The 14,111-nt window shown below is 52.9% G+C and overlaps 3 protein-coding genes across 3 annotated transcripts; 2 read left to right on the plus strand and 1 right to left on the minus strand.

Annotated features, from left to right (window-relative positions):
- Positions 1–100: 100 nt before the first annotated feature.
- HTRA2 (HtrA serine peptidase 2) lies at positions 101–3,287 on the minus strand. Its single transcript, XM_035001230.1, is given in 9 exon segments — positions 101–456; positions 564–659; positions 1,351–1,420; positions 1,591–1,696; positions 1,931–1,963; positions 2,176–2,370; positions 2,461–2,665; positions 2,766–3,211; positions 3,213–3,287. Coding segments are annotated over 9 exon segments (1,377 nt in total). The 5' UTR covers positions 3,273–3,287; the 3' UTR covers positions 101–290.
- Positions 3,288–3,534: 247 nt separating this feature from the next.
- AUP1 (AUP1 lipid droplet regulating VLDL assembly factor) lies at positions 3,535–6,593 on the plus strand. The gene is made up of 12 exons (XM_035001232.1): positions 3,535–3,694; positions 3,775–3,912; positions 3,992–4,142; positions 4,339–4,523; positions 4,767–4,839; positions 4,936–5,009; positions 5,254–5,320; positions 5,422–5,524; positions 5,655–5,774; positions 5,887–6,002; positions 6,188–6,306; positions 6,416–6,593. The coding sequence occupies exons 1-12, from the start codon at positions 3,645–3,647 to the stop codon at positions 6,450–6,452; spliced, it is 1,233 nt and encodes a 410-aa protein (XP_034857123.1). The 5' UTR covers positions 3,535–3,644; the 3' UTR covers positions 6,453–6,593.
- An 814-nt stretch (positions 6,594–7,407) lies between these two features.
- On the plus strand, positions 7,408–13,728 carry DQX1 (DEAQ-box RNA dependent ATPase 1). The gene is made up of 11 exons (XM_035001233.1): positions 7,408–7,725; positions 7,973–8,166; positions 8,542–8,926; positions 9,257–9,490; positions 9,586–9,685; positions 9,790–9,948; positions 10,028–10,219; positions 12,029–12,148; positions 12,309–12,499; positions 12,829–13,019; positions 13,246–13,728. Exons 1-11 carry the CDS (start codon positions 7,489–7,491, stop codon positions 13,400–13,402), a joined length of 2,160 nt encoding a protein of 719 aa, XP_034857124.1. The 5' UTR covers positions 7,408–7,488; the 3' UTR covers positions 13,403–13,728.
- The last annotated feature ends 383 nt before the right edge of the window (positions 13,729–14,111 follow it).

The following is a 14,111-nucleotide window of genomic DNA, read 5'->3' on the forward strand; positions in this document are numbered from 1 at the left end:
CAGTATCTCCCCTCAGCTGAGGGGGGGGATACAGCTTTACCTCTAGCCTTTTTGTGGGGGAAAAGATCAGTACCCCCCCTTATTTTTGACTATAACATGATGCTAGGTATAATTTTATTTTATATAAAAAGCATTTTTATGATTCCTCAGAGCCCAGGGATTGGTGCTGGTGGTTGGAGGGACCTGCCCCCCACTGGTTCATTAAATCCTCTGTCCAGGTACCCTCAGAGCCTAGGCCAGGAAAGCAAGGTGGAAATCAGAGCAGGAGCCTCATACTTCTGCTGACCCACTCATTCTGTGACTTCAGGGGTCACATATAAGGTCAATGTTTCCGGTCCCCGCCGGATGCGCACTGCCAGCTGGGATTGGGTTCGAACAGCTTCATAAATATCTTCAGCGTTTTGTACCAGCTGCTCCCCAATGGCCAAGATCACATCACCCGGCCGTAGACCAGCCCTATGGTGAAAGATGGACAGAGAGAGAAAGGAGGGAATAGACAGCCCAGTTCAAGGGCACATGCACACCTCACCCATCCCCACCTCACAAAGCAGTCTCTCCCTCACCGGTGTGCAGGGGAGTCCAGGATGACTTTATGGATGAGCACACCATGCTGAACATCAGGAAAGCTTGGTTCTCGAAGCTGTAGTTCAGCAAGGATGCTGAAAGGACAGAGATCACTCTGTTAACCACACCAAGGCACTCTCCCCATCTTGCGTTCACCTCAAATCTCGCATCAGCACACTGACAGCTGCATGGACAAGGGCATGCACTAGATACTCCGGATACAAAGGCAACTGGCTTTCTGCCTTCTGGAAGTTAGGAAGTGGGACATATATATAAACGGTAACTAATTCCAAGTGATACATAGTATTAAGACAATAACACTAATGTCATTCTAGAATTCTAAGAGAAACTTTAAGGAGAGAGTAGAACTTAAAAGCTGAGCCTAAAAGAATGGTTCTGGTATTTAACTATATAAAGCAAGAACAACATAAATAAAACCATGGGAGTAGGAAATCAGGTTGGCTGGAACAGAATATATTCATGTAAGAAGCCAGATCTGGAAGGTTAAATTGGAGACAAATGGAAAATGGCCCCTAAATACCAGGTTAATTAAGTTTTTAAATCAAAGCAGTAACAAGATGCAATCAATCTGGTAGCAGGCGTACAAGATGGATTGGAGTGAGAAAGTCAAGATCATGGGAGAGAACAGCTCTTCTGATAGCTCCAAGTGTGAGACAACTTATCTTAGATAAAGATAAAATTGAGAACAAAGCTCAACAGAAGTGCCAGTTGCCCACAACTGAACACACTGGTGGTCCTACAGGTCACTACCCCTAAAGCTCATACCTGGGAGTCAGGGTCAGCATCATCACCCCAATGTAGCGGCGCTGGGACCCACTGATTCCAAACCAGGAATCTGTGATAGAGGGACAAATGAGCCTCACCCAGTTACCTCCTTCCTTCCCCAACCCTTTCCTCCCAATAGACAGCCCCCCCAGCAAAGCCCAGTGAATGCCCCTCCCCCCCCTTAAAGAAAATCCCCCCCCCCCCCCCCCCCCCCGCCTCCGCCCGCCAAGCCAGGCTCACTCTTCTTTTCCCCGCGATGCAGAAACTCTCGAAGGCGATCAGAAGGGATGGCAAAAGAGATTCCAGCTGTGACCTTCATGGTATTCACTCCAATCACCTCCCCATCCTGCAGGGATAGAGCCCACTATTCCCTAGCCCAGACACATAGTAGGAGATGGGACTACCTGAACAAGAGTAGCTGGGAGTATTGGGGAGTTGGGGAAACCTTGCTGGATTCTGGGAGATAGCCAACAGGAGAATGCTCAGAAACTTAACCAAACATCATTGAATTAGGGGAAGCACACCCCTTCTCACACTGACCTGGGGCAGGGATTCTTGGAAAGAAGGATGTCCCACTCACCAGGTTAACCAGAGGACCTCCAGAGTTTCCAAACTGCAGGACAAGGAGAAAATATGGAAGAGATCCAGGGACTCTATGTCTGGGGGCATGACCAGGATGTAGGCACTTTCTCCAAATTCTCTCCTTTCCCAGCCCAATCTCTGTATATAGGCTCATCCACCATCTATCACAGTTGGTGCCTGCACCCCACAGCCTCTCCCCCAACCCCCAACCTAGTTTGTCATTTCTCTTATGTCAGAACGCACATCAATAGCTGCATCAGTCTGGATGTATTCCACATTGGTTTGGGGGAGGCCCAGGTCTCTGGCTGGACGCTGAGCAGAGCTGACAATGCCAGAAGTGATCGTATTCTGCAGTGCAAAGGGACTTCCCATGGCAACAACAAACTCCCCTTGCCGGACATCGGCTGAGCGTCCCAGGGGTAGTGTGGGGAGAGGTTCCTGAGGGGAGAATGGGTACAAGAGAACTGTCACCTGGAGATGTGACCAAATTCACAGCCCCAACCAGACCCAGCCTGCCCAGACCCCCACCTTGGTCTGAATCCTCAGCGTGGCAATGTCTGCCACGGGATCCACAGCTGTGACCATGGCCTCATACGTGTCACCGCTAAGCAGCCTCACACGGACCCGGCGCCGATCAGCCACCACATGAGCGTTGGTTACGATGAGCCCGTCGGCAGCCACCACGAATCCTGAGCCATTCGAGATAGGGACTTCGCGGCCCGAGAAGGGGTGCCTGGGATGGGGGGAAAGCAAGAATGTAAGGAGGCTCAGACCCCTGCTCGCCCGCCCTCTAGCCTGCGGTTTGGGTGCCTTCTGCTCTTCCCCACCGTTACCGGCCCAAGATCTCGATATAAACCACAGCAGGTGCTGTCTTCTCCACCACGTCTGCGATGAAGTTGTACTGGCTCCGGGGAGAGGTGGGCGGCGAGCCAAGGACCGAGGCGAGGACCGCGGGGGGACCCCGACCCCCGCCCCACAATAACAACAGCACTGCCCCCCCAGCGCCCAGCGCCACCGCCAGCCATACGCGCAGACGGGTTCCAGGGGTCCCTGAGACCTCCCGGGTCCTGGGATCTGGGGTCCCTGCAGTCAGCCGTGCTCGGGAATCCCAAGTCCCCGAAGTCAGACACGTCCGTGGTTCAGGGACCCCCACAGACAACCGGGCCAGGAGACTGGGGGTCCCATAAGTCACTCGGGCCCGAGGGTCAGGAGTTCCTGACGTCAGCAAGGCCCGGAGGTCAGGGGTCAACAGGGGTCCCTTCCCCCAGCGAACCCCCCCCCAAAGCCCGCCATCCCCGGAGGTTCCAGCATGCACCCCGCCCCGCCCTCAGTGCAGCCATCAGCTCCGCCTCGGCTGCCTCCTCGCCCGCCCTACACAGAGGCGGCGCCCTGGATGCGAGCTAGCGGACCGAGGAACGCGGGGCACGTCGGTACCTGAAGTCCTCCAGAAGTGCACGCCGGGACCCAGGATTCCGGGAGGCCGGCTCCGCCCCCGCCCCGCGAATGCCGGGAGTTGTGGTCCCCGCGAGACGCGAGTTATGAGGTGGCCCAAGGGCCCGCGAGGCATGCTGGGACACTAGCCCTTCCGGGGCGCCTCAAGACCTCGGGTGCCGGCACCCTGGGCGGATGCCCGAAGACTCCGCCTTCCCAGGAGCCCCTGCGGCGGGGCGCGAAGATGGCGGCGGCGGCCGGACAGCCCTAAAGGAGCAGCAATGGATCCTTCCCCGGCGCTGGGGCCGGAGCGGCTCTTTGACTCGCACCGGTAAGAGCCCTGGCGTAAAGAGGCCGGCTCCCGCGTCCACGCGGGCTTCGGCGCCCGATCACCCCGCCTTTCGCCCCCAGGCTCCCGGGTGACGGCTTCCTGCTCCTCGCGCTGCTGCTCTACGCTCCAGTCGGGTTCTGTCTCCTCGTCTTGCGCCTCTTTCTTGGGATCCACGTCTTCCTGGTCAGCTGCGCTCTACCAGACAGTGTCCTTCGCAGGTAACGACCTGGGGGTTCCGGGAGGGTCTGGGCTGGGCCCGGCCCGAGGCCGTGAAGTCACCATTGCCTGCGCCCCCAGGTTCGTGGTGCGGACCATGTGTGCGGTGCTGGGGCTCGTAGCCCGGCAGGAGGACTCCGGACTCCGGGATCACCGCGTCAGGGTCCTCATTTCCAACCACGTGACACCTTTCGACCATAACATAGTCAACTTGCTCACCAGCTGTAGCACCGTGAGTGGGGGGCGAAGCCAAGAGCTCCACGGGGCGGTTCCCTGGGGCCCAGCTCGGCTCCCCTTTGCCCGCCCGCGTTTCCCTTGGGGACCACGAAATACTGAGCCTCACCCCTAATCCCACTTCTTTATCCCAAATGTCAGTTTTTCTCACTTCCCAATGTTCTTTTCTTGCTATCTCTTTTCTCGATTCCCAGCCTCTACTCAATAGTCCCCCAAGTTTTGTGTGCTGGTCTCGGGGCTTCATGGAGATGGATGGGCGGGGGGAATTGGTGGAGTCACTCAAGAGATTCTGTGCTTCCACGAGGCTTCCTCCCACCCCTCTGCTGCTATTCCCTGAGGAAGAGGCCACCAATGGCCGGGAGGGGCTCCTGCGCTTCAGGTGGGTGAGCACAGGTATCGGTCTCCAGCTGGGTAGGTGGTCAGGCTTGGGGGCCCTTGAGTTTTCAGTTTTCAGCCCTACCTCTTACGACCTAGTTGATTTCTTTTCTGTTCGCTTTTAGTTCTTTTCCTCTGTATCTCTATTCCTCATTTATTTACTTGTACAGTTTGACAGTTTTCTGTTCTGAGTCAGGTGCTGACCGGCTGGCTAGAATCCCATCCTACTTTCTCTTCCATCTTCCAGTTCCTGGCCATTTTCTATTCAGGATGTGGTACAACCTCTTACCCTGCGAGTCCAGAGACCCCTAGTCTCTGTGGTGAGTGTGTGTTGGACAGGGAGTCTCTGGGGCTTGGAGGGTTAAGTTTCCCACTCCTGGCCCAGGCTTAGAACTCACTTCATGCCCTCCCTCCAGACGGTGTCCGATGCCTCCTGGGTCTCAGAACTGCTGTGGTCACTTTTCGTCCCTTTCACAGTGTATCAAGTAAGGTATTAACTGTCTTCACTTTTTGGTGGCTGGGAGAAGCTCACCTCAAGGTCAGGGAGGTTGCCTCTTCCCTGTCCATTTGCAGATCGTTTAGTATCAAGGTTTTATCACAGAGGCAATACAAAGTGTTTACTGTCTCCCCACCCTGATCACAACTGTTACATGAAAAGAAGTATCAAAGGGGGAGAGGGTGATAGCCTCTACCTAGATGCACACAAACATGATTTTTTTTTTTTTTTTTTGCAGGTGGCTCCCTCCTGTTCATCGCCAGCTGGGGGAGGGGAATGAAGAGTTTGCCATCCGTGTGCAAGAGGTGGTAGGGTACACAGACAGGGTGGAGGTGGGGTTTTTCCTTAAGGGTAGGAGGAGGAAGTCTTGAGACCTTGACAGTTTCAACCTTCCAATTCTCCCTAGCTGGTGGCCAAAGAATTGGGCCAGACAGGGACACGACTCACTCCAGCAGACAAAGCAGAGCACATGAAACGACAGAGACACCCCAGGTTGCGCCCTCAGTCAGGTATGTGGTCTCTCTACACAAAGTTGTTTGGGTTTTCTCGGCCTCTTGTGATTCCCTTCCTATTCCTGTGCTAGTCAGCCTCCTTCCTCCCAGTTCTCCACTCACCATGTTTCGGATTTCTTTTTTGCAGCCCAGTCTTCTTTCCCTCCCTCCCCTGGCCCTTCTCCTGGTGTGCGGCTGGCAGCTCTGGCTCAGAGAGTCAAGGAGGTTTTACCCCATGTGCCACTGGGCGTCATCCAGAGAGACCTGGGTATGGGAAAGGGTAGCCTCACACAGGAGACAGGCGCAGAGAGGAAAAGTGGGTGGTGAGGGGAGAAAGTGAGCAAGGAAACAGACTCCCTTCTCTCTTCCCTTCTCCCCAGCCAGAACTGGCTGTGTAGACTTGACCATCACTAATCTGCTTGAGGGAGCTGTAGCGTTCATGCCTGAAGATATCACTGAAGGGACCCAATCCCTTCCCACAGCCTCCGCCCCCAAGGTGAGACCCAGGAAATGGTTAGGTCCAGGACTAGGGCTGGGATGGGCAGTCTACATATTCCCTATCCTTGATGTCTCTTTTTTGATCCTGAGACCCTAGCACGGTGCCTCTCTTGCAAAGTAGGCATTCGATGCGTGTTTAATGATGATGACTTCGCAAGCCCTCTGACATTGTGATCACCTCAGTTCCCCAGCTCTGGCCCGGTGACCCCTCAGCCCACAGCCCTCACATTTGCCAAGTCCTCCTGGGCCCGGCAGGAGAGCCTACAGGAGCGCAAGCAGGCACTCTATGAATATGCGAGAAGGTGAGGGGCTTAGAGGACAGTGGGTAGGAAGGGGCAGGTTGGAGAAGAGAGCTAATTATAGGGCTAATGTGGCAAAGCCCACACAATGTCTTCTTCCTATGTCTCGCAGGAGATTCACAGAGAGACAGGCCCAGGAGGCTGACTGAGCACAGGATGGCACCCAGAGCCGCAGGACGGAGACTGGGGGCAGCCCTCACCCAACTTACAACTGGCTGGAAGGGTGGGTGGTAAAAAGGGAGGGATGGGGCTCCCCCCAAAATCATATTAAATTCAGGGTTTTCACTCAAGGTCTCTGTTGCCTCTCTGGGGCTCAAAAGCCCACTGAGCAGGTTCTTTTTCCCTTGGTTGGGGGGAACAGGGGTGAGAGCCTCCTTGTGGGTTTGTGAGAAGTGGTTGAAATCACCCCTTCGTGTCAAGAAATGAGTGATACTATGGAAGTGTAACTGAATTGAAGACCAGCAGCAACTGGACCCTAGCTTGGGTGTTGGCCCCACTTTGTGAAGAGACAGCTGCAAAACTACAAGTCCCAAGATGCCTTTCACTAACAGCACAATGTACACTGTAGAGTACACATGCTCAGTGTGGTGTCTGGAACCTGTTTTCCATAGGCTTCTGACTAATTAAATAAGGTGGAGCAAATGGCCCCACCCCAAAACCAGGCTTAAGGATTCCTGTTTAAGCCAAGCCCCAGGGTGGAGCCGGAATTTACCTTTGTACTTCACTCGGGTCTGGGTTGGTGGTGACTGGCTGGGTGGGTCTGGAACTGGCTGCCATCGTGACACGTCTCAGAGCTGCAAGCAGGTTTGAATCCAGGATCCCTGTGGCCCTGCTCCCCGGTTCCTACCCCTTTCCTCCTCCTGTTCTTTATCTCTTTATCCTTTTCCCCTCAGAACCTTCCCACAGGTTACCATAATTCCTGCTGCCCTGGAGGCCCCCTGTGTTAGTCACAGGAATTTTACTACCTGACTAACAGGTTAATAGTCCACTTTGATAGTCCCACACTTTCAGACTCAAGTCTCCACTGTTTCCTGGCAGGCAAGAAATGCTGGGAAGGATGGACCCCAGCGCATTACTGCCTGAGGGTACAAGTTAGGGATCAAGGGTGGGAAGTTGGTGTAAGTCATTTTAATATGAGGCCTTAATCACTGCCCTGCCTTCTGTAGGTACTGCCAGTCAGCTACCATGGCCTCTCAGCGTCTTGGGCTGGCAGAAGAGTCTGGCCCAAACCCCAGGGAGTCTGAGTTGGCTGTGAACCCCTTTGACGGGCTTCCCTTCTCTTCCCGCTACTACGAGCTGCTTGAGCAGCGCCGAGCCTTACCCATCTGGGCTGCTCGCTTTATCTTCTTGGAGCAGTTGGAGAGTAGCCCCAGTGGAGTGGTGCTGGTGTCTGGAGAGCCTGGCTCTGGCAAGAGCACCCAGGTGGGGGGAGATTCTGGGAGTAGACAAAGGGAGGGACTAGAGAACTGGTCCTTCCACTGGCAAGGTGGGGATTGGGCTCCATGGGGTTTGAGGGGAGTGGTCAAAGGGAGACTGGGTTAGACTGGCCCCTGGGGGGCTGGTGAAGGACCAGGGGACTCCCCAAATTAGAATGGCCACAGTCCCCCCTGCACTTCTGACTGAATCCTACATCTCACTGACTGGTTGTCCTTTCCTATTCCTACACCAGATCCCTCAGTGGTGTGCAGAGTTTGCACTGGCCAGGGGGTTCCAGGAAGGCCAAGTAACTGTCACTCAGCCCCACCCTCTGGCAGCTCTGAGCCTGGCCATGCGGGTTGCCGATGAGATGGACATAACCCTGGGTCATGAGGTTGGATACAGCATTCCCCAGGAGGACTGCACTGGGCCAGACACCCTGCTCAGGTGAGGCCTCTTGCAGGCCTGACCCAAATCTGATTTCCCTCCCCCAGTAGAAACAAGCCCAGTCCTCTGACATCTCACCAACCCTCCCTCAGCCCATGTCACCCTTTAGATCATGCACGACACAATGCTGAATTAAGCCCTTAACCCCAGGCAGGGACCTTGGATATTCAATCTCACCCTCATCACGAGCCTCATTTGCCCAGCTGGAGTACAGCTTGTGAAAAAAGCGTCATCAGTGAGGTTGTGGGTCTCAACACAGGTTCACGGCATCTTTTTCTGACCTTACTATCAAAATCTAGGCCTCCCAGGAAGACGTTCCCCTGGACTTCTGGAGTTGTTCAGTGTCCACACTGACTCCTCTGCCCATGTCAACAGGTTTTGCTGGGACAGGCTGCTTCTACAGGAGGTGGCCTCAACCCGGGGCACAGGAGCCTGGGGCGTGCTGGTGCTGGATGAGGCTCAGGAGCGGTCAGTGGCCTCGGATTTGCTCCAGGGGCTACTGCGAAATGCCAGGCTGGAAAACCGTCCAGGGGACTCGAGAGTGGTTGTGGTTACTGACCCTGCCCTTGAACCTAAGCTCCAAGCCTTCTGGGGCCATCCTCCTACTGTGCATGTACCCAGAGGGCCTGGCGCGTGTCCCACACCTGTATACAGGGACACTGTCCCTATCGATCGAGTGGAAGCTGCCTGCCAAGCTGTGCTTGAATTGTGTACGAAGGAGGCTCCAGGAGATGTGCTAGTGTACCTGCCCAGTGAGGAGGTAAAAATGGGCTGCAGAAGGTTCTCGTGTATGCTGCCTTCCTTCCCTGGGGGAGTTGGAGCAATGCTTGTTAGAGACATTGAAGTTGTAACATTTACTGTGTTGAAGTCCTTAGGACAAACTCAAGGATTTCGGGGTAAAGAGGTCTACCGCCCCTTTTTTGACTCCATCTAACACAGAGACTGTGGCTCAGTGAATTCCTGAAATTATAACAACTTTATGAGTATGTGCATTTTTTCAGAGTGAAAAACCATAGCTTTCATCAGTTTTTCAAAGGGGTTTGTCACCAAAAAGGTGAGAACTGCCTTAATGCCCCACCCCTCTCTTCAGGAAATTTTGCTGTGCTGTGAATCCTTGTCCAGGGAGGTGGAGCCCTTGGCTCTCAGAGGTCCTCCACCACGGGTGCTGCCCCTTCACCCAGGACATGGCCCAGCTGTTCAGGCTGTATACGAGGACATGGACTTGAGTGCCCGAAGGATCGTGGTCACTCACTGGCTGGCTGACTTCTCCTTCTCCCTCCCTTCCATCCGACATGTCATTGATTCAGGACTGGAGCTTCGAAGCGTGAGTGAGAGAGATGAGGGGATGTGGGGGCTAAAGATAGAAGTGGCCCGCTCTGAACTGTCTTGGCCTTGGTTGGGGGGGTGGGGCGGCGACAGGTGTACAATCCTCAGATCCGAGCAGAATCCCAAGTGTTGAGACCAATCAGCAAGTGTCAGGCAGAAGCAAGAAGACTGCGGGCAAGAGGGGTCCCACCAGGTAAGAGCCTTTGCCCTTCCTGAGATCAAACATGAAAAGAGTCCCCACACGCAAACCCCGAGAAATCTACAGAGGCCTTCTTTCCCAGGTCTTTCTCCCCTCAGGGTCCTGCCTCTGCCTGTATCCTAAGTCCTTCCTAGAACTAGAGGCGCCCCCGCTGTCCGCACCCAGGATATGTGAGGAGAATCTGAGCCCCCTTGTGTTACTTCTGAAGAGGAGACAGATTGCAGAGCCCGGGGAGTGTCACTTCCTGGACCGGCCTGGTGAGCACCCCCTGCCCAAGTTCTGCTGTCTGACCTGGCTCTGAGACTCCCGGCCCTATCAGCCTTCTTTCCTCACCAGCTCCGGAAGCACTGATGCAGGCCCTGGAAGACTTGGACTACCTGGCAGCCCTGGATGATGATGGGAACCTGTCAGACCTGGGAGTCATCCTATCAGAGTTCCCCCTGCCCCCTGAGCTGGCCAAAGCCCTGCTGGCCTCCTGCGAGTTTGACTGTGTGGATGAGATGCTCACCCTCGCCGCCATGCTCACTGGTATAAATCACTTCTCGCTCTGACTCTTGCAGCCACTTCAGTCCTTCCCAGCCCTTTCTGGTGTTCTGGTGTTCCCAAGACCAGCTCTTTCCCCTCTGCTCCCTTTACAGTGCCCCAAAAACCAGCCCTAACCACTTAGCCCTCTCCTGTCTTTTTAGCCTTTTCCCAGTGCTGGTCCTTGCCCCCAGCATGTGTAAATCTCTCCTGTTATTACTAAAGCTCCACACCCCTCTCCATCCACCCTCTACTCCCCTGCAGCAATGCAGAATCACCTCTGCCCCAGTCGGCCTGGTGTGTTCCCGCCCACTGCATCCCAGGCTCAGGCCCACAATAACACTGACAAATCTCTCAGTTCCGCGGTGACCACCACCTCACCCCCCACCACCCCTCCCCTTCCACCAAGGCTGAACCCACTGAATACTTCTGAGTCCTTATACCTTATGACCTTCTGACACTTGAAAATGCAACCTCTCCTGCCTTGAAACTCCCCCCTCCCTAAGCCTCTGTGACTTGCTCCTCCAGGTTTTCATCCTACTTCTCTGGCTGTTCGGCCGTTCCCTTCATCTCTTCCCTGGCTCTTTGTCCTCTGCTCATCCACTGTAAATTGGACCTCAGAGTTCCATCCTTGCCCCTTTTGCCTTCTCATTCCTTGAACTCTCTGAGCAAGTTCATGCACACCCATTAGTCTGAAGTGCCATCTTTACACTTAAAATTTCCAAACCTTCTATCTCCTGACAATACCATTCTTCTGAATCTTAGATATATATATCCGATGCCTGATGGACATTTCTATCAGAATTGGCCACAGTACCCAGCCCAGATCCGAACTCAAGCACTTGCTTAAACTCTTCCCTCACCACCACCACAAAACCATGCCATCATCTCTGCAGCTCCACTACCATCATTCTAGACTAATCTTTCTCCAGGTTCTTTCAGTTTTATCTCCTAGATTTTTTTTTTTTTAATTCATCTATTTGTCTCCATACTCACTATCAATGCCAATGTTAGATCCTCACCACCACTCAGCGTAGATTCCTTTAGCCTCCTAACTTGTCAAGTAAACTTCTTTAAACACTTGGACTCTCTTCCCTCAAAACTCTTCTTCAACAGCTATTCTCTATCTTCTGGACAGAACGTAAACTCATTGGCCACAGCACATCCAGCCTCTCATGACCTGGCCCACACCTACCTCTCCAGCTTTGTCTCCTGCCACTCTGCCACACATGCCACTCCCCTGACCCTTTCTAGGTGCGTGCAGGTCTCCAAACAGGCCATGCTACTAATTTCTGTACCTTGCCATGCCCACAGTTCAGATTCTCTCTGCCCCCTCTCTACTGAGCTAATTCCTAACAAAACTTCAAATATTGGGATGCCTGGGTGGCTCAGTCGGTTAAGTGTCTGCCTTCGACTCAGGTCATGATCCCAGCGTCCTGGGATCAAGCCCTGCATCGGGCTCCCTGCTCAGTGGGGAGCCTGCTTCTCCCTCTGCCTGCCACTCCCCCTGTGTTCTCTCTCTCTCTCTCTGACAAATAAATAAATAAAATCTTTTAAAAAAAGCTTCAAATATTAGTCCACACACCTGTTGTGCTGATCAAGTTTGCTTATCTGTCTCACCACACTCTAAGCTACTTGAGGGCAGAGACTGTCTTTCGTTTATCTTCAATGTCTAATAAAGTGCAAAGCACCTAGAAAGTTATCAACGTCTTTTGAATAAATTTCCCAAAGTGACACTTCCTACCTTTTCACCCTTCCTTCTGTACTGCTATCCTTTCTCATTCCCCAGAATGACCTTCCTCTCTTCTCCTCCAGCTGCTCCTGGGTTCACCCATCCTCCACTCTCTGCAGAAGAATCTGCCTTGCGTCGGGCCCTGGAACATATGGATGGTGATCACAGTTCTCTGATCCAGGTGTATGAAGCCTTTATACAGAGTGAGTAGCCCACTCTGCATCTTGTATTTTCCAAAGAGGGGAAAGTGGTGTGCAACCAGCTGGTAGATCTTTGTGCCCAGGAGGAGGAGGCCCTTTGGCCAAGGCCTGGGTTCTCTTCGGGGTCTCTCTGCAACTATAGCTGTGCCCTTTCCTCTTGTAGGCGGAGCAGACAAGGCTTGGTGCCAGGCTCGGGGGCTCAACTGGGCAGCATTGTGCCAAGCCCAGAAACTTCGAGGTGAACTCCTAGAACTCATGCAACGAATTGAACTTCCCTTGTCCCAGCCAGCCTTTGGCTCTGAGCAGAATCGCAGAGACCTTCAGAAAGCGCTGGTGTCAGGATACTTCCTTAAGGTTAGGGGAAAGAGTTGGGGTGAAGGTCATAAAAGGAGTAGAAAGCAGAGGGACCAAAAATTGATAGGCCATCTCTGAAACTGGAGTCCAAGTGACCATTCAAAGGATTTTTTAGAAGCAGGAGAAACTTTTCCTTTGAGGTATTGGGGTGCAGGGGACTATGGGAAATGCCATATGGGAGGGACTCTAACACCTAGAGATGATGCTCTACTTTTTATACTCTCAACACCCTTCCTAATTCTTTCTCAGCACCCCCCCCCCTTTTCTTTTTCCTACTGCCTTCCTTTTCTCCCTCACTTACTCCTTCACTATCTTTGCTTTTAAATGAGGTGGCCCGAGACACAGACGGGACTGGAAATTACCTGCTCCTGACACATAAGCATGTGGCCCAGCTTTCCCCATACTGCTGCTACCGAAGCCGCAGGTCTCCAGCCAGACCCCCGCCGTGGGTGCTTTACCACAGTTTCTCCATTTCCAAAGACAACTGCCTTTCCATTGTTTCTGAGATTCAGCCACAGATGTGAGTTCCCTGACACCCCTCTTACACTGCCCATTCCTCTTCTTGGGGCCAAAATTATGGCTGGGGAGTTAGAGGATATCCTCTTAAGGAGAAGAGGATATCTTAGTGGTCTGTAGTGACATATGATTTGAGGGGACAGGGCTTGTGGAAGGAATGGGAAGAAGTTTAAGAATCTGCATTATAAGGGAGGATACAGAAATCATCTAACTGTGACTCTCTCTGTCAGGCTGGTAGAGTTGGCCCCTCCATACTTCTTGAGTAACTTGCCTCCCAGTGAGAGCAGAGACCTCTTGAATCAGCTGAGAGAAGAAATGGCAGATTCTTCAATAGAGAGTGAATCTCCCTCTACCCAAGAGTTTGGAGATGCCTGTGTCCTGCAGTGACATGCCTAAGGAATGGAACTGAGCTCATCTGAAGGCATTAGGTCCTCTCTCAGGCTAGCACCAAGGTAGCCAGCCAAAGCTTCGGATCAAATGTAAATCCTGGAACCTGAGTCTCAAGAAATGGTAGACTGAGAATAGAGGAAATTGGGTAAGCCACAGTATACATAAGGTTGGACCCTTTCTTTAGCCTTCTTCTATTTATTGGAGAACGACTGATGCCCCCCAAACCCCCAATTTATGCCAAACCCGTCTTTGTGTGCTTCACTTTGATCTATAAAAGTTCTTTCTCTATGGTGCCAAATTTGAGTTTGATTCTGCAGCAGCATATACAATATCCATGAATTAGAGATGACACAATATCATCCAACTCCTCCAGCAATATCCTCTTGCCTTGTTCCCACCTGTGGTCAAGCTTTGCGGTATGAATGACCTAGCTGTCACTAACCCAGAAAATGTGTAGTTTGACTACAGTTGGTCTCTGACCCTGCCTGAAGCTCACTTCCCTTTATCTTGCTCTCACCTACAGGGGAAGAAGAATGAGAGTGCTATAAGAAATCAGACAAAATCTTCCCTTTTTTCCACATACAACTTAGATCCAGCTCCTTCTTAACCCTCAAGGCCATTGAAACCATCCCCAAATTCTCAACTTTCCACCAACAAGCTTCCCAGCAGCCCCTGGCCTACCAGCATGCTAAAGCTTTTCTAACAA

Source organism: Mirounga leonina, unplaced genomic scaffold, assembly GCF_011800145.1.
Source record: "Mirounga leonina isolate KUSES-001 unplaced genomic scaffold, KU_Mleo_1.0 Mir_125, whole genome shotgun sequence".
In the NCBI taxonomy this organism is placed as follows: Eukaryota; Metazoa; Chordata; class Mammalia; order Carnivora; family Phocidae; genus Mirounga; species Mirounga leonina.

Coding starts and splice junctions, on each gene's coding strand:
- DQX1 (XM_035001233.1), top strand. CDS start 7,489: ATGGCCTCTCAGCGTCTTGGGCTGGCAGAAGAGTCTGGCCCAAACCCC. Junction 9,491..9,585: donor CAGGACTGGAGCTTCGAAGC/GTGAGTGAGAGA, acceptor GGGCGGCGACAG/GTGTACAATCCTCAGATCCG. Junction 13,020..13,245: donor TCTGAGATTCAGCCACAGAT/GTGAGTTCCCTG, acceptor TCTCTCTGTCAG/GCTGGTAGAGTTGGCCCCTC.
- AUP1 (XM_035001232.1), top strand. CDS start 3,645: ATGGATCCTTCCCCGGCGCTGGGGCCGGAGCGGCTCTTTGACTCGCAC. Junction 4,524..4,766: donor GAGGGGCTCCTGCGCTTCAG/GTGGGTGAGCAC, acceptor TCCATCTTCCAG/TTCCTGGCCATTTTCTATTC. Junction 5,010..5,253: donor TTCACAGTGTATCAAGTAAG/GTATTAACTGTC, acceptor TTTTTTTTGCAG/GTGGCTCCCTCCTGTTCATC.